Source organism: Macaca nemestrina, chromosome 1 (assembly GCF_043159975.1).
Source record: "Macaca nemestrina isolate mMacNem1 chromosome 1, mMacNem.hap1, whole genome shotgun sequence".
NCBI lineage: Eukaryota > Metazoa > Chordata > Mammalia > Primates > Cercopithecidae > Macaca > Macaca nemestrina.
This window is the reverse complement of record NC_092125.1, coordinates 25677033-25695942: the sequence shown is the minus strand read 5'-3', so window position 1 is coordinate 25695942 and position 18910 is coordinate 25677033. Positions and strand designations below refer to the sequence as shown.

Below are 18910 nucleotides of genomic sequence, written 5' to 3'. Positions count from 1 at the left end.
CCTTACCTTCTGGTAGCATTTTCTGGAGCATGTTCCAAACCAGGAAGAAAGGAATTCTCTAAGACTGACTATGGTTTAAGTATCCAGGGACCTGCCTATAACACAGAATTTGTAGGCTGCTTATTTTGTCCCATCTGAGGAATTCCAAGAAAAAAGCCTCTACTCTAAAATACTTCCCCTACCCCAATACTCCCACCACTAGAGATACTATATTTTTCCTGTTTGTATTTTTCAAAGTAGTTTATGTGTATTCTTTTGTTTTTGTATATATAATAAAACTGCTTCTTTAGAAGGAACTCTTTTCTCCTCACTATTCTCTCACCAGTTTCTCTTAAATCTCCAAATTAGATTTATTTGTTTGCTTGTTTTTGAGAAGGGTCTCACTCAGTCACCCAGGCTGGAGTGCAGTGGCATGATCATGGCTCACTGCAGCCTCAACCTCCCCTGCTCAAGTGATCCTCCCAAACACCTCAGCTTCCTGAGTAGCTAGGATTACAGGCTTGTGTCATCATGCTGGCTTTTTTTTTTTTTTTTTTAATCTTTTGTAGAGATCGAGTCTCACTATATTGCCCAGGCTGGGCTCAAACTCCTGTGCTCAAGTGACCTCCCGTCTCAGCCTCCTGAGTAGATAGGACTACAGGCATGTGCCACCATGCCTGGCTAGTTTTTGTTGTTGTTGAAACAGGGTCTCACTTTGTGCCCAGGCTCATCTGGAACTCCTGAGCTCAAGCAATCCTCCTGCCTCAGCCTCCTGAAGTGCTGGGATTATAGATGTGAGCCACTGCACCTGACCTCCAAATTAGGTTTAAAACTAGTCCTTGGCCGGGCGTGGTGGCTCAAGCCTGTAATCCCAGCACTTTGGGAGGCCAAGATGGGCAGATCACGAATTCAGGAGATCGAGACCATCCTGGCTAACACGGTGAAACCTCGTCTCTACTAAAAAATACAAAAAACTAGCTGGGCGAGGTGGCGGGCGCCTGTAGTTCCAGCTACTCGGGAGGCTGAGGGGAGAATGGCATAAACCCAGGAGGCGGAGCTTGCAGTGAGCTGAGATCTGGCCACTGCACCCCAGCCTGGGTGACAGAGCCAGACTCCATCTCAAAAAAAAACAAAAACAAAAACAAAAAAAAACAACTAGTCCTTATTAAAAAAAAAAAAAAAAAAATCCAAACAAACCAAACCAACCTTTCTTTCTTTTTTGTTAAATTACAAAAGTTATACATGCTTGTTATAACAAACATCACAGAGGTGCATAAAGTAAAATCTCTCCTCCCACCCCCAACAAATAGGTAACAATTGTTTACACTTTGGAGTGTATCCTTGCAGACTTTTTGCTCTGCAATTATACATCTAATATGTAAGCTATTGCTTTTATTTTTCATAGAAATTAAAATGTTTCTATTTCATTTAAGGACTACATGGGCAAGGGGACATCAAGCTTATCCTGAATGACTCAATAAACAGGTAGCAGAAACCCAATATGATTTCTGTATCTAAGCCCATGGCTTTGGCCAAATGTCCAGCTCTATTCCCAAGCTTAATAAACAAACGTTTACTGGCAGACATTGAGTGATGTTCCTGAGCTTTCTGCTTTGCATTCTACCTCAGTCTTCCTCCACTCTGCCATTTCAGATCATTAAGGCTTACCTAGACTATTCGCTATACCACCACCTGGCTGGTTACCAAGGTGTGTGGTTCAAATATGAAGTCATGGCCATGGAGCAGATCTTCAACCTCCCCCTGAAAGGCGAGGGCATTGAAATCGTGGCATACGTGGCCGAGACACTGGTCTTCAACAAGTTCATAATGGGACACCTGGACTTGGCCATTGAGTTAGGTAAGGGCTGGCTGGGCAAGATGGGACATGAGGATACAAGGAATGCCCCACAGTATACTGGAATTGTTTTCTTCCCAGGCTCCCGAGCCCTTCAGATGTGGGCACTGCTCCAGAATACCAACCAACACTATCTGTCCCTCTGCAGACTTAGCAGATGTCTCCTTCTGAATAGCAGGTATTTACCTTAAAGCATTTTCCAAAATTAGGGGGAGGAGGTCATATTATTGAATATTCTGGGTTCAACTTTAGCCTGGTTGTAGGGTGGGGAAGGGAGTAGAGTTTGATGTAACTGATAATTGTCGTCCTTTTTTCTTTTTTCAGACAGAGTCTTGCTCTGTCTCCCAGGCTGGAGTGCAGTAGTGCGATCTCGACTCGCTGCAACCTCTGCCTTCTGGGTTTAAGCAAGTCTCCTGCCTCAATCTCCCACATAGCTGGGATTATAGGCACGTGCCACCACACCCAGATAATTTTTGTATTTTTTAGTAGAGAGGCGGTTTCACCCTGTTGGCCAGGCTAGTCTTGAACTCCTGACCTCAAGTCATCTCAGCCTCCCAAAGTGCTGGGATTACAGGCATGAGCCACTGCTCCAGGCCTTGTCTTTTTTTTTTTTTTAAAAACAGAATTCTTTGCCATGCATCATCTCTAATCTGGTTGCTCCGGCCAGTGATCAGAGGGTAGTCAGACAGTCATCCCAGCTGTGGGAATCGGGCCTCCACTACTATCAGGTGGGGACAAAGGGAAAGGTCTTCCAGGGAGGCAAATGGCCAGAGAATAGCAACCAGGACTAGAGGCCAAGGTCAATTTGTTCTGACTCTGGTCACCCTGATATAGAGGACCCAGGAAAGAACAGTTTGAAAAAAGAGCCAATTTGAGATTGAGGTTTTAGTCCTGGGTAGGGGTGTGTTTGAAGTCTGTTTAAGAGGTATATTTGCTTCCAAATTACTGAGAAGGACCAAGAATAGACCAGGAAGGGACTTTACTGAACTTCATCCTATCTACTGCTTTTTTCATTCAATGGCTTTGGGGGTACAAATGGTTTTCGGTTACATAGATGAATTTTATGGAGGTGAATTCTGAGATTTTAGTGCACCTGTCACCTGAGCAGTGTACGCATACCCAATATGCAGTCTTTTATCCCTCACTTCTCACTTCCCTCCTCCCCTCCCCCCCCGTCCCCAAAGTCCATTATATCCACCGCTTTTTTTTTTTTCCCCCCCGAGACGGAGTTTCGCTCTTTTGCCCAGGCTGGAGTGCAGTGGTATGATATTGGCTCACTGCAACCTCTGCCTTCCGGTTTCAAGCGATTCTCCTGCCTCAGCCTCCCAAGTAGCTGGGATTACAGGCGCCCGCCACCATGCCCAGCTAATTTTTGTATTTTTAGTAAAGACAAGGTTTCACCATGTTGGCCAGGCTGGTCTCAAACTCCTGACCTCATGATCCACCTGTTTCAGCCTCCCAAAGTGCTGGGATTACAATATCCACTGCTTTTTAATGGCCACTACCTTTTCTTTTCTATAGATACCCACAATTGATCCAGGTGCTGGGGCGGCTGTGGGAGCTTTCTGAAACACAGGAACACGTCTTAAGCAAGGCATTTTTCTATTTTATCTGCTTGGACATCCTGCTTTATTCTGGTAAGCGTGGGTTTGGAATGTAAAAGAACTTGGGGGTGTGGCACCTGTGCTGGTGTGGTGTGGCAGCTCTCAGGTTGGGGCTTTGGGACCATTAGGTTTCTGGCTGGGTGGACTTACAGGGCAGGGATGGAGAGAGGCTGGTGGTGTGAGCTGAAGCACTGTCTAGCAGGTGCCGAAACTGTAAAGGCACGGCAACAAGGAGAATTAAGTCTGAAGGAACCTGATGGATATGAGCTGCCAGTTGAACTGTCAGATCAATTTGCACCTAAGTGATAGTGGCTGACTGTCTTACTATGTGCCTCTTACTAGGGGTTTTTAACTTTTAGCAGGATGTACTTAGAGACTTCATGCTTTAGAATGAAGGACTAGATTGCTTGAGGTGAGAGTTCCAGGCTGGTAGCTATTGGTGATTTGGAAAATAAGTTCTTTCCTGATAACCTTCAAGTGACACCAAGTAGGTCACTTGAAGTGTACACACTAAACCACAGGAACCAATCTGGGAATTGCTTTCCCCACACGTGATCTTGAAAGGGGATGCAGACATTGCCACCAACAAAGGAAGCATGTGTGGGGAGACAGAGAAGTCCTAGACTGCATTAAGGCCAGGAAGGATTAGTTTAAGCCCCACACCTGCCTGGTCCGTACTGTGGAACTGCAGTATATATCCATAACACTCCCCAATAGCTCGGACTCAGCAAACGCACGGCGATCCAGTCATGAGGTTGTTGCAATCCACGGGACGCTTTGGATTCATACAATAATCAGAGGCTACTCTCCCTGCAGTGGGCAATTCAACTGAGAGCGACTAGGCTAGAAAGATGATCACCCACACCTACCAACAACTCTCACCCATTCCTCTCTCTTAGGTTTTGTTTATAGAACATTTGAAGAATGTTTGGAATTTGTATACCAATACGAAGACAACAGAATCCTCAAGTTCCAGAGTGGACTCCTCCTGGGACTTTATTCTTCTGTAGCTATCTGGTAACAATGTGTGGCGTATCACTAAATTCCCAAAGTGAAAATGTTGAATCCCAAGGAAGAGTTCTTCAAAAATCTATTAGAAAGTATTCATAATTTATACCTGAGACAGCTTAAAGGTGTCAGAGGATATTTACACTGAGAGACATGTTAGGGATCAATTAGTTCATCCCCCTTGGCCAAGAACAGAAAAGTAAAGTTGTCTCAATTACATTCCATGCAATAAACATTTATTGCAAACATATCATGTTGTGGTGATACAGGGATAAATAAGAAAAGACTGCTTTCTTCGGAGGGGTGCTGGGGTTTGAGGAAGACTAATGAATAGTACCACTTGCCCACCCCAGCATCTGCCCATATCTAATCACATGGATTGATAAAGCCAATGTTGGAAGACATGGCTTATATCTTCATGAAAGTGGGCTTCATAATATCGAGCCCTGGAATTAGACTTAACCAACTCAGCAGCAGGCAGTTCTGGAAAACTGTAGGTCTACTCACATGGAGGCAGGCCTCTTGTAGCAAAGAGATCACACTCCCTGTTGGCTTCACTGGCTCTCAAGACAGAGAGAGACACAGACGGAGTTATACTTGCCCAATTCCTCTCCCAAATCACCAGCAAGATCTCTCCTTATCATTGAAGGGGCAAGTGAAGCAGGGAAAGAGTTCTGGTGCTTTGCACCAAATAGAGGCCCCTCACATGGAGGGAAATTTCAGGAGTGAGGAAGAGGCATTCTCCTCACACCCCATTAACTCATTAAGCATAAGGCTTAATCACTTTAACCTATTACGTTTTTAACTCAGTTAAGCATGTAGCTATTATGGTCATACCCTTTAGAAAGGAGATGAACGCTAGGGTTCTAAAATGGGTCAGAACAAAACATTCATTAAATTATTTCCATGACTATCCCCAAGACTGAAAATCACCCCGTTATTTTATTTCCTATCTTAATTAAATTATATGCAACCATATGGTCTATCAGAGGTTTGTGATGAGACTAAATGACAATATGAAGACATTCCTATATAAAATGCCACAAGCTTGAACAGCTCCAAATTTGAATAGAAATCCTCCCCTTCCTTCTTTCTGAGACAGTCTTGCTATGTCACCCAGGTTGGAGTGCTGTGGTGCAGTCACGGATCACTGCAGCCTCACCTTCCCAGGCTCAAGTGATCCAAACACCTCAGCTTCCTGAGTAGCTGGAGCTGCAGGCACATCCACCACACCTGGCTAATTTTAATTTTTTGTAGAGATGGGATTTCGTGATGTTGCCCAGGCTGGTCTCCAACTCTTGGGCTCAGGTGATCCGTCTACCTCAGCCTCCCCAAATGCTGGGATTACAGGCATGGGCCACAGCACCTGGCCAGAAATCCCCTCTTATAAAATTAATGGGAGGCCGGGCGCAGTGGCTCACGCCTGTAATCCCAGCACTTTGGGAGGCCGAGGCAGGTGGATCACCTGAGGTCGGGAGTTCAAGACTGGCCTGACCAACATGGAGAAACCTCGTCTCTACTAAAAATACAAAATTAGCTGGGCCTGGTGGCACATGCCTATAATCCCAGCTACTAGGGAGGCTGAGGCAGGAGAATTGCTTGAACCTGGGAGGCGGAGGTTGCGGTGAGCCGAGATCGTGCCATTGCACTCCAGCCTGGGCAACAAGAGTGAAACTCCACCTCAGAAAAAAAAAGAAAAAAAAAAAATTAATGGGGAAAAATTAAAATCCAAAAATTAATTACTCTTGCCAATTAAAGTTCAAAATCTAATAACTTACCAATGTGAGTTAAAGGTTAAGAAATCTAAAGTCCAAAAATCATCCAAATTTATTTTTCTTGTCTGTCTCAGCAGGAGAGTTTCTTTTTTCTTTTTTCTTTTTTTTTTTTTTTATTATACTTTAAGTTCTAGGGTACATGTGCACAACGTGCAGGTTTCTTACATATGTATACATGTGCCATGCTGGTGTGCTGCACCCATTAACTCGTCATTTACATTAGGTATATCTCCTAATGCTATCCCTCCCCCCTCCCCACAATAGGCCCTGGTGTGTGATGTTCCCCTTCCTGTGTCCAAGTGATCTTGTTGTTCAATTCCCACCTATGAGTGAGAACATGTGGTGTTTGGTTTTCTCTTCTTGCAATAGTTTGCTGAGAATGATGGTTTCCAGCTGCATCCATGTCCCTACAAAGGACACGAACTCATCCTTTTTTATGGCTGCATAGTATTCCATGGTGTATATGTGCCACATTTTCTTAATCCAGTCTGTCACTGATGGACATTTGGGTTGATTCCAAGTCTTTGCTATTGTGAATAGTGCCGCAATAAACATACATGTGCATATGTCTTTATAGCAGCATGATTTATAATCCTTTGGGTATATACCCAGTAATGGGATGGCTGGGTCAAATGGTATTTCTAGTTTTAGATTCATGAGGAATCGCCACACTGTCTTCCACAATGGTTGAACTAGTTTACAGTCCCACCAACAGTGTAAAAGTGTACCTATTTCTCCACATCCTCTCCAGCACCTGTTGTTTCCTGATTTTTTTAATGATTGCCATTCTAACTGGTGTGAGGTGGTATCTCATCGTGGTTTTGATTTTCAGCAGGAGAGTTTTTTAAACAGCTGTGTCCTAGGCCAATGCTGCTCAGACTTTAGTGGGCATAAAAATCACCTGGAGAGCTTGTTAACTCAGAGATGCCACACCCCCAGAGCCTGTCTGATTCAGTAGACCTGGACTGAACCAGAGAACCTGCATTAATGAAAACCCAGGTGATACTGATGATGCCAGTCTGTGGACCACATTTTGAGCAGTACTGGCCTAAATCATTTCTCTTTGGTATTGCAACAATTTCTTCAAGCCCCAGAATCTACAGCTCTAAGTGTCTGATCTCCCTCACTTTTTATTTGAAAAAGCCAAAGTGGCTGGGCATGGTGGCTCAGTATGTAATCCCAGCACTTTGGGAGGCTAAGGTGGGTGGATCACCTGAGGTCAGGTGTTCAAGACCAGCCTAGCCAACATGGTGAAACCCCGTCTCTACTTAAAATACAAAAAATTAGCTGGGCGTGGTGGTACGCACCTGTAATCCCAGCTACTTGGGAGGCTGAGGCAGGAGAATCGATTGAACCCAGGAGGTAGAGGTTGCAGTGAGCCGAGATCCTGCCATTGCACTCCAGACTGGGGGACAAGAGCAAGACTTTGTCTCAAAACAAAACAAAACCAAAGCCAAACAGTTCAATGGTGGCTAATATTACCTGGGTGTTTCCAAGGATTCTATTCATCTCAAGTCATCAAAAAAATCTGATTTCCTTACTCTGTATCAGATAATTTCCTGCTTTTTTAGGGAGAGTGAAGCAGGGGTAGGCAGGAGACTACACACTTCCAGAGACCCAGGTAAAGGAAGCTGCACATCCAGAGAGCCATTTCAGAAAGCCAGCCTATTTCATGGGTGATACTGATTTTTCTTATTCTTTTGTGGTAATGCAGGTATGCCAGACTTCAGGAATGGGACAACTTTTACATATTTTCCAATAGAGCTAAAAATCTTTTGCCAAGAAGAACCATGACACTTATTTATTATGACGGAATATCTAGGTACATGGAGGGGCAAATTCTTCACCTTCAAAAACAAATCAAAGAACAGTCAGACAATGCCCAAGCCAGTGGGGAGGAGCTACTCAAGGTGAGGCCTATTCTCCAGCTTCCAGTATAAAATACACCTTAAATGGATCTCTATCTACTTCCTGTGCTAATTATTTTCTCATTATAGAATTCATATGTTTATAAAAATAGAAGTTTTTGAAGGCACTTCCCCAAAGAAAGAAAATATAAATTGCAAATAACCTTACTACTTAAAGTACTTTTTGTATATTGAGATCCCACTTGTCAAGTATTTTTCTGTGTGTGTGCATGCACATTTCTCTATTTTGTAATTTGCTATTAAATATATTATGAATAATTTCCTGTCATTAAATTATTTTTCACATCACGATTTAAAAGGAAGCATGGTATTTTATCTTACAGATATACGATTGCATGACCTAATTATTCTTGGATAGAACTTTTCTGTATGATTTTATTGCTATTGCTATGATAAAGCATCCTGGTAGACAAATCATTCCACACAATTTTAACAATTCAAATATGTATTAAGCATATTAATACAAGAGTGCTGGGGTGCAAGAGTGAGCAAATTAAACACTCCAAGAGTTTACAGCCTGACATGGGCAAGCCCCCTAAGAGAATAAAGGGCTAAATCTCTGGTGTTGGGTTGACGTGTTTGCCTTGTTCTTGTAAACACGGAGCACCGGTGTATTAGTTTTCTATTGCTCTGTCACTCATTACCACAAATTAACAGCTTAAAACAACACCCACTTCTTGACAGAGCCTCACTCTGTTACCCAGGCTGGAGTACAGTGGCGCAATCTCGACTCACTGCAACCTCTGCCTCCCGGGTTTCTCGTATCTCAGCCCCCCAAGTAGCTGGGATTACAGGCACGTGCCACCATGCCTGGCTAATTTTTGTATTTTTAGTAGAGATGGGGTTTCACCATGTTAGCCAGGCTGGTCTTGAACTCTTGACCTCAAGTGATCCACCCACCTCAGCCTTCCAAAGTGCTGGGATTACAGTGAGCCACCATGCCAGGCCCAAAACAACACCCACTTCTTAACTTACAGTTTGGCGGGTCTGAAGCCTGGGTGGTCTGGTCCAGGATCTCTGCCTAGGAGATGTATTTACCTAAGCAGACATAATTGAATAATTGATCACATTGTTGCTGTTGTTATTTTGAACAAACTGTCATCTGTTAGAATAAGAAAAGGAAAATTTTTATTTTACCTCCACTTACTCTTTCTTCAATGCTTGCTTTCTTTATGTAGATCTAAGTTTCTGAACTATATATTTTCCTTCTCTCTAAAGAATTTCTTTAACATTTCTTGCAAGTCAGGGCTATTAGCAACAACTTCCTTCAATTTCAGTTTGAGAAGTCTTTATTTTGTCCTCAATTTTGAAGGATAATTTCACTGGGTAAAGAATTCTAGGGATTTTTTTCCTGTCAACAGGTCATGGCACTGTCTTCTTGCTCGCATGGTTTCTGAGGAAAAGTGAAAGGCAATTCTTCTTTTGTTGTTGTTCATCTATAGAAGTCCCTTGGGCTTCTTTAAAAATTGTTTTTCTCTTTTTTTCTGAAATGGAGTCACTCTGTCACCCAGGCTGGAGTGCAGTGGCGTGATCTTGAGTCACTGCAACCTCCACCTCCTGGGTTCAGGCAATTCTATTATCCTGCCACAGTCTCCTGAGTAGCTGGGATTACAGGCGCCTGCCAACAGGCCTGACTAATTTTTGTATTTTTAGTAGAGACAGGGTTTTACCATGTTGACCAGTCTGGTCTTGAACTCCTGACTTCAAGTGACCTGCCCACCTCCACCTCCCAAAGTGCTGGGATTACAGGTGTGAGCCACCCTGCCCAACCTAAAATTTTTTGTTTATCTTTGATTTTCTGTAGTTTACAAATTATATGCCTATGTGTTGGGGTTTTGGGGCATATGTCCTACATGGTGTTCTGCGAGCTTCCTGGATCTCTGGTTTGGTGTTTGACCTTAATTTGGAAAACATTTCAGTCTTTCTTGTTTCAAATATTTCTGATGTGTCCTTTCTTTCTTCTCCTTCTGATATTTCTATTATGCATCTAGTATACTGTTTGTACTTATCCCACAATCCTTGGATATTCTGTTATGGTTTTTCTTTTCTAGTCTTTGTTCTCTTAGCTTTTCAGTTTTGTGGATTTCCATTGATATCCCCTTGAACTCAGATTCTTTCCTCAGCTGGGTCATGTCTACTAATAAGCCTATCAAAGGCATTCTTCATTTCTCTTACAGTGTTTTTGAACTCTAGCATTTATTTTTTGTTCTTTCTTAGGATTTCCATCTCTCTGCTTATATAGCTCTTACATGCTCTCTACTTTATTCATTAGAGCTTTTAGCATATTAATCATAGTTATTTTAAATTCCCAGTCTGATCATTTCAACATCCCTGTCATGTCTGGTTCTGACTTGTGTTTTCAAACTGTGTTTTTGCCTTTTAGTATGCCTTGTAATTTTTCTTGATAGCCAGATATGATGTACCAGGTAAAAAGACTTTGTCTAAATAGGTCTTTAGTAATGTGATGGTAAGGTGTGAGGAGAGGGAAAGCATTCTACAGTCCTATGATTAGGTCTGAGTGTTTCAGTGAGCCTGTTCCTCTGGACTAAGAACTTCACAAATGCTTTTCAGTCCCTTTTTCCTTAAGTGGGACATAATGGCTAGAGCTGGGTTTAGTTGGGTATTCCTCTTCCCCAAGATCAGTTAGGCTCTAATAAAACTCCTGGAGGTTAGGCTCTGGTTACAGAGTTTCTCCTGAGGGCAAACCTTGTTAAGAAGAACAGAGTACTCTGGCGTGTTTCAAAATGGTTCCTTTTCCTCTTCCTCTGCTGAAAGAATGAGGGATTTTTTTTCCTCCAATATTTACTGAGAGATCCTGGCTGAGCTTCTGGAGGTAAAACACACAAAACTGTGGGGGCTCACCTGAAGGTGTTTGGGGTTTTTTTGGTCTAATTTTTGTTGTTGTTGTTGTTGTTGTTGGACACAGAGTCTCACTCTGTTGCCCCGGCTGGAGTGCAATGGCGAGATCTCGGCTCACTGCAAACTCCGTCTCCCAGGTTCAAGTGATTCTCGTGTCTCAGCCTCCTGAATAGCTGGGATTAGAGGCACCCGCCATCATGCCTGGCTAATTTTTGTATTTTTGTAGAGATGGGGTTTTACCATGTTGGCCAGGCTGGTCCTGAACTCCTGACCTCAGGTGATCTGACGACCTTGGCCTCCCTAAGTGCTGGGATTATAGGTGTGAGCTATCACGCCTGGCCTAATTTTTTTTTATTGTGATCCAAATACACATAGCATAAAACTTAACATCTTAATCATGTTTAAGTATGCAGTTCAGTGGTATTAAATACATTTATAATGTTGTGTATCCATGTCTGCCCTCCATCTCCATAACTCTCTTCATCTTGTAAAATAGAAACTCTATACCCATTAAGTGTATGTTTGTTAGATTTAGTTGGTTTATTGTGTTGTCTAAGTCCTCTATGTCTTATCTTTTGTATAATTGTTCTATCCATTACTATTAGTGAAGTCTCCAACTACTATTACAGAACTGTTTATTTCTACCTTCAATTTTGTCAGTTTTTGCTTCATATATACTGATGATCTTATTATTAGATGCATAAATGTTTGTAATTGTTATATTTTTATTTTAAAAATATAATTATAAAACATACATTTTTGTAATTGTTATATATATTTTGCTGTATTTAAATTTTTATTAATATATAATATTCTTTGTCTCTTGTAAGTTTCTTTCTGATTTAAAGTTTATTTTGTCTGACAGTAGTATAGCCACCCTTATCCTCTTTGGGTTACTATTTGTATAAAGTATCTTTTTCTATCTTTTCACTCTCCATCTATTTGTACAAGTCTTGGGATCTAAAGTGAGTCTCTTTTAGTATATAATTAGGTCATGTTTTTAAAAAATCCATTCTGCCAACTTGCTTTTTTTTGTTGTTGTTGAGAGTTTAATTCAATTACATTTAAAGTAATTACTGATAAAGAGGGACTTGTGTGTATCATTTTGCTATTTGTTTTCAATATGCCTTACAGCTTTTTCATTCCTCATTTCCTGAACTAGTCTTATTTTGCATTTAATTTTTCATAGTGAAACATTTAAGTTCTTTCCCTATTTTCTTTTTTTTTTTTTTTTTGAGACGGAGTCTCGCTGTATCTCCCAGGCTGGAGTGCAGTGGCGTGATCTTGGCTCACTGCAAGCTCTGCCTCCCGGGTTCACGCCATTCTCCCGCCTCAGCCTCCCAAGTAGCTGAGACTACAGGCGCCTGCCACCACACCTGGCTAGTTTTTTGTATTTTTAGTAGAGACGGGGTTTCACCATGTTAGCCAGGATAGTCTCGATCTCCTGACCTCGTGATCCACCCGCCTCAGCCTCCCAAAGTGCTGGGATTACAGGCTTGAGCCACCGCGCCAGGCCTCCCTATTTTCTTTTGTATATATTCTATAGCTATTTTCCTTATGGTTACCATGAGGATTACATTTAGCATCCTAAAGTTAACTTCAGTAATGCCCAAAGAACTCCACTCCTTTAGTAGTTTCCCACCCCTTTCAGTTGTTCATGTCACAGAATTACATTCCCAAAACATAAATGAATAATTATTTTAAATGATTAGTCTCTTCAATTATGTAGAAAACAAAATGTGGAGTTACAACCCAAAGTTACAATAATACTAGCTTTTGGGCTACTAAATTTTAAAAACGTATTAATCTCTTAAAAATGTAGAAAACAAAACAAGTTACAAACTATTATTACAATAACACTTAATTGTCCATGTATTTACCTTTGTTGAGATCTTTATTTCTTCTTAGAGCTTTGACTGTCCTTTCATTTTACCCTACAGGGCTCCTTTAGGCATTTCTCTTTTTTCTTTCTTTTCTTTTTTTTTCTTTCTTTTTTTTAAGGCATGGGCATTTTTTGGAAGAAAGTCCTGGTGGTAATTAACTTTGTTTTTGATTGTCTGGCAATGTCTTAATTTCTCCCTTATCTTTGAAGGACACTTTTGCTGAATAGAAGACTCTTGGTTGACGGGGTTTTCTCTTTTAACATTTTGAATGTATTGGCTCACTGCCTTCTGACCTCTAAATTTTCTGATGAGAAATCTGCTGGTGATCTTATTGAAGATGTATGTGATTAGTTGCTTCTCTCACTGCTTTCAAGTTTCGTGTCTTTCACTTTTCAAAAGTGATTATATTTGTCTCAGTGTGTATCTCTTTGAGTTCATCTTACCTGGAGTTTGTTGAACTTCTTGGATGTTTATATTCATGTCTTTTACCAAATTTGGAAAGTTTTCAACCATTATTTCTTCAAATATTCTTTCTAGTCCTTTCTCTCTCTCTCTTCTTCTTCAGGGATGTCCACAATGCGTTTATTGGTTCACTTCTTGGTGTTCCACAGGTCCCTTAGGCTCTGCTAACTTTTCTTCAATCTTTTTTCTTTCTGTTCCTCAGACTCAATAATTTCCATTGTCATGTCTTCAAGTTTGCTGCCTGTTTAACCCTGCCTTTGAATCCCTCTAGTGGTTTTTTTTTTTTTTTTTTTTTTTTTTTACTTATTGCACTTTTTACCTCCAGAATTTCTTTTTGGTATACTTTTAGGTTTTCTGTCACTTTACTGATATTTCCATTATTTTCATACATCAATTACTTGACTTTATCCACATTTTCCTTTAGTTCTTTGATTATCTTTAGAGTTGTTTAAAAATCTTTGTGTGGGATATCTGCCATTAGTTCTTTTTCAGGGACAGTTTCTCTTGATATTGTTTTCCCTCTTGCGATGAGCCATGCTTTCCTGTTTCTTGGTATGCCTTTTTGTTATTGCTGTTGAAAACTAGACCTTTGAATCTAATAATATGATAGCTCTGGATATCAAATTCTCCCTCTTCCCCAGAGTTTTCTGGGTTTTGTTGTTGTTTTTGTTTTTTATTGTTGTAGGCTGTCTCTATGCCAAGGATCAGCCTGAGGTGCAAACTTAAGGCCTTCCCAGATCTTTTCTGAGCCTGTGCCTTTCCCTAGGCATGCACAGTCACTTTCTAATTTTCCTTTTATAGGCAGTTGCTTTTGAACGTCCTAGTATTTAAGGTCTAGCTGTCAAGGTGGTGGAGGGTGGGTGGAAAGAAAAAGTTGGGGGAGGAAAGGGCAATAGCCCTTTAAATCCCCTGGAAGTCACTTCAACTGGAGTGGGAGGGGCTTGCAATGATGGGGAGAGGTGCAACAATGACTGCCTACCTCTTCCATCAGAAGCAGCCATCGGTGATCAGAGCACAGATTCCTGGTATCTCAGACAGGGTCCTTTGTGCCCACCCTTGTTACCACAAGTTGTGTGCAGGTTCTTCAGGAGCATGTGCACAACTGTCTGCCACAGGTTTTGAGGCTGGGGGACAGGGAGCTGTTCTAAGAGCTGAAACTGAAATTAATCTCAGTTTACCATCCAAGCCTTCCTCTGGCATTTACAAGCCTTCAGTAGACTCCGGAGTTCTAAAATAGTTACATTCTGACAGATTCTGCCAGTGTAATGATAGTCTAGGTGGGGCTACAGATAGTTGGTACTTCCTACTCTGCCGTCTTTCCAGAATCCTCTTCTCCCAAGAGTTTTTAACTCCTAGACCAGTCCACTCTGAGTTTCTAGCAATTCATCAATTACAGTTCAGGTTTTCCTAGCCTGGCACTGGTTCCCACAGTGGTTTCCACTGGTGAGTCTCCATCTGTTTGTCTCTCCAGTCTTAGGGGCAGCAGTTTGCCCCATGTTCTCACTTCTCTTATGGATCCAAGAATAGTTGTTGATCTTCCAGTCTGTTCAGCTTTATTTATTTATTTATTTTTGAGATGGAGTCTCGCTCTGTCACAAGGCTGGAGTTCAGTGGCGCAATCTTGGCTCACTGCAACTTCTGCCTCCCTGGTTCAAGCAATTCTCCTGCCTCAGCCTCCTGAATAGCTGGGACCACAGTCACACACCACTATGCCCACCTAATTTTTATATTTTTAGTAGAGACAGGGTTTCACCATGTTGACCAGGATGGTCTCTATCTCTTGACCTTCTGATCTGCCCACCTCGGCCTCCCAAAGTGCTAGCATTGCAGGCGTGAGCCACTGTGCCTGGCCTGTTCAGCTTTTTACTTGTTTCTAGGACCAAGTGGTTATTTACAAGCTCCCTACATGCAAAAATGGCCAATTTTTGTTCCTAATTTTTCAACAATTAACTTGTACTGCCTGAATAATTATAATAATCAAAATAATTTTAAAAAAAGTAATTGTAGAGAAGTAATGATTGGATCTTTCAGGTCAATTCCTGATCTCAGTGGACCATGGGGGCTACTCCACCAGACATTTATTATCTTATCTCCAATACCTACTGTGTATGTCTCTATAATGTATTTTCTCACTTGATCGCTTAAATCCTTGAAATGTTCCCAAATCATCTGTGAAGGAAATAACTTATAGTCAAGGACCCCTGTTTGATTCTAATATACTGTTGTGGGTTTTTTCCTTTAGAACTTGGAGAATCTGGTGGCTCAAAATACCATTGGCCCTGTCTTTTGCCCAAGGCTCTACCACCTGATGGCTTACATCTGTATATTGATGGGAGATGGGCAGAAATGTGGCGTCTTCCTGAACACAGCCTTGCGACTCTCTGAAACACAGGGGAATATGCTGGAGAAATGCTGGCTGAACATGAGCAAAGTATGTATCATCAGCTAGCAAACTGGGGTGGGAGATGCTCACCCACATGAAGAAGCCCGGAAGCCCACTGCCTGGTTAGGTTTCCCCAGGCCTGGAAGGTCTTAGTCTATCCAGGCTGCCGTAACAAAATATCTTAGACTGGGTCGTTGATAAACAATGGAAATTTACTGCTCAGTTTTGGAAGCTGGAAGTCCAAGATCAAGGCTCTGGAGATTCTCTGTCTGGTGAGGTTCCATTCCTCACAGATGGTGCCTTTTGCTGTGTCCTCACATGTCAGAAGGATGGAAAAGGAAAATTTGCTCCCTCCAGCCCTTTTATAAGGGTGTGAATTCTATCCATGAGGGCAGAGCCCTCATGACCTAATTACCTCCCCAAGGCCCAACTCTTAATATCATTACCTTGGGGGTTAATTTTCAACATATGAATTTCAGGGGATGCCAACATTCAGACCATAGCAGTCACAATAGGCCTTTCTGGATTCTTACCAGAAAGAGTGACATGTCCATATTTTAGGTTTGTGAGCTTCTTCTTCACCTTTAAGTTCTCATGGTCTCTCTCCCTCATCCAAATCCCCCTTAGCATGCCTTTCTCTGCCCTTCTTTGTGGCCACTTTCCACTTTGTGTTACATCTGTCTGCATGTCTTTCCTCTCCTTCAGAATGTGAACTCTTTGACAACAAAAACCACACTTAGTGCCTAGCACAGAGCCTTATACTCAGTTTTGTTGAATAAGTGAATGAATGTATGAGTATACATGTTTATTTAAAGAGGGCTGTGTCAGTATCCTAGTTTGGACAGCAAGATTCATTTTTTTCTATGGGTTCACATGGTTTTGAAAGCTCAAAGATATTTTGCCTTGTTTGATATTGCACTAACCTTGACTACGAAAGTAAAGAAACACTAATGATTTCTTTGTTCTGTTTCTTTCCTCTCAGGAATGGTGGTACTCAACCTCTGAGTTAAAAGAAGAACAATGGTTTCAGACGATCTTGAGTCTCCCATCATGGGAAAAAATTGTAGCAGGCAGGGTAAACATTCAGGATCTTCAAAAAAACAAATTCCAGATGAGAGCTAATACCGTGGACAATCATTTCTAACATGTCAAAGAAAAAAGATTTTAGTAAGCACTATGTCCTTGTGATTATCTATTATTGACCTTTCTCCGTGGCTGGCCCGCTCCAGGTTCCTACATAATCTCTTCTGTTACAGACACAGAACCAGACATGTTGATTTCTTCTCTTTCTGGAGGGTCTAAAAGGGTCAGGAGTGTCATGGTTTACTTCCTCCTAATGTTACAAAAAATTGCTTTAACCATTCATGTTGTTTTAGCTTGACCTGTTTATTTCAGCCCATGCAAAACTGTATCATATTAGAAATTATTAATCTCAAGATGGTATGACATCATGTGTTACAAAAGACATGTTTCTAGTTAGTATATTAACTGAAAATACTTATTTTTAAATGTCCAATTGTTAAGTCTTTTGGAGGTAGCACAATATTACAAATAGCAAACATTTGTCATGGTCTACAAAGACAGAATTAGAAAAGATACATGTTTGTAGGGCCTGACTGCAGCTTCCAAAGCCAGGGGGATGTCTTAGCCCCTCTAACCACATGCATCAAATATCAAATAAAATTTTAATATCAGATAAATGTTTAATATAAAATAAAGATCAAGTTTTAAACATTAAAATATTAATAATTTTTACATGTGTATATTTTACATATTTAGAGTTTGCATTTTTTTATATTTAAGAAATAACAAATTCATTCTTCATCATTTCCCAGATGCAAAAGCAAGGCTGGGCATTTTTTCTCCTAATCACATAACTGAGTTCCACAAAGGAGGTTGGACAGAACCAGATGATACCACGAGGTTAGCCACAGAGGCGTGGTGGCCTGGCATGGAGCGAAGAGCTCCAACCTAAGAAATCGGAACATTATGTTCTAACATGAGCTCTGCCATAAGCACAGTTTATTCCTGCCTGATACATATATCCTGCCTGATCCACATAACCTCCCTATGTTAGTGCACATTTGTGAATATTGAATAAGATAGTGAAGATTAAAAAGTGTTGAAAATTATATGTGCCATACAAATAAAAACAAACTAATATTAGATGACTGATTTTAAAATAAACACATCAAATACTGAACTTCAATTAAGTATTGTCCCCTTCAAAGCTGTCATCCTGGAAGTTGCATGCTCACCCCATGCTGCAATATAGAAATCCCTTGCTTTCTACTTGCCTTATTTTGTACTTTATTCATTCTCTCACTTATTCACCCCACTACCATTTTCCAACTCATTACTGTATACTAATCCCTGATTAAGTGCTGGAGATTAAGATATAAAAACATGAAGGACACAATTCTTGACCTCAGCAAGCTCACATGTCCAATAGAAAAAACAGATGCACATGTAAACCTCACTGAGCCCATTCTACTGTAAGATAATAGAGCTGTGTTCAAATTCTGCATGGTGGAAGGACAGACACATACAAAACCTGGACATCTTGAAGACTCAGCTGAACAGCTCTGAGTTCAGATTCATTTCGATTACATTGTCATAATAAGCTAATGCCTTAATCATAACAAATCCTTACATTTGTGCAACTCTTTATAGATACAGAGAGTTCTGGGACCTGCTCTTATCTTCTCCCTGCAAACCCTGAACAGTGAGAATGGCAGATGCTTTGGCTTGGCTGAGATCATCTGGCCAGTAAGTGGCTGAACTGGAGCCTAAATCCAGAAATTGTGTGCCCTTGTCCAGGCATATTCAAGTCCACTTTTTCTGGCTCTCTGTCTGTGCTTCTGCAAGCCATCAGGAAACAGTGTTTTCTGTCTTAAAAATTGCTCTGACCATCTAAAGATTCAAGTTCCCTTTAGCTTCCAACAAATGGACCTAGTTCTACTCTTTGGAATCATACAGAATCAATTTAAGTCTGTTCCTCACTGACCCCTTCAAACCCTTGAACATACCTCTCATGGTTCTCTTGAGCTTTCTGCAAGCTAAATATCTCTGGTTCCTTCCGCTTCTCCTAACATCTCCTTGTTTTCGGTTCCCTCAGTATCTTGGTCACTTGTCTCTGAATAGATTCAAATTTATCTCTATTTCTCTTATATA

At 41.2% G+C, this 18910-nt stretch overlaps 1 protein-coding gene across 6 annotated transcripts in view; it reads left to right on the top strand.

Moving 5' to 3' along the window:
• The window catches only part of LOC105493050 (adenylate cyclase 10), a 102048-nt gene extending 84949 nt beyond the window's left edge, over nucleotides 1-17099 (top strand). For 4 of the 6 annotated variants that reach the window (XM_071075085.1, XM_071075084.1, XM_071075088.1 and 1 more), the window contains 7 exons: nucleotides 1633-1837; nucleotides 1916-2012; nucleotides 3356-3471; nucleotides 4338-4455; nucleotides 7936-8131; nucleotides 15596-15784; nucleotides 16719-17099. In XM_071075085.1, coding sequence (XP_070931186.1) covers nucleotides 1633-1837; nucleotides 1916-2012; nucleotides 3356-3471; nucleotides 4338-4455; nucleotides 7936-8131; nucleotides 15596-15784; nucleotides 16719-16880 — 1083 coding nt within the window. In that variant the 3' untranslated portion in view covers nucleotides 16881-17099. Of the gene's footprint in view, nucleotides 1-1632; nucleotides 1838-1890; nucleotides 2013-3355; nucleotides 3472-4337; nucleotides 4456-7935; nucleotides 8132-15595; nucleotides 15785-16718 lie in introns of those variants that run through there. The other 2 variants (XM_071075094.1, XR_011610810.1) reach the window with 2 other exon arrangements.
• Nucleotides 17100-18910: the final 1811 nt, after the last annotated feature.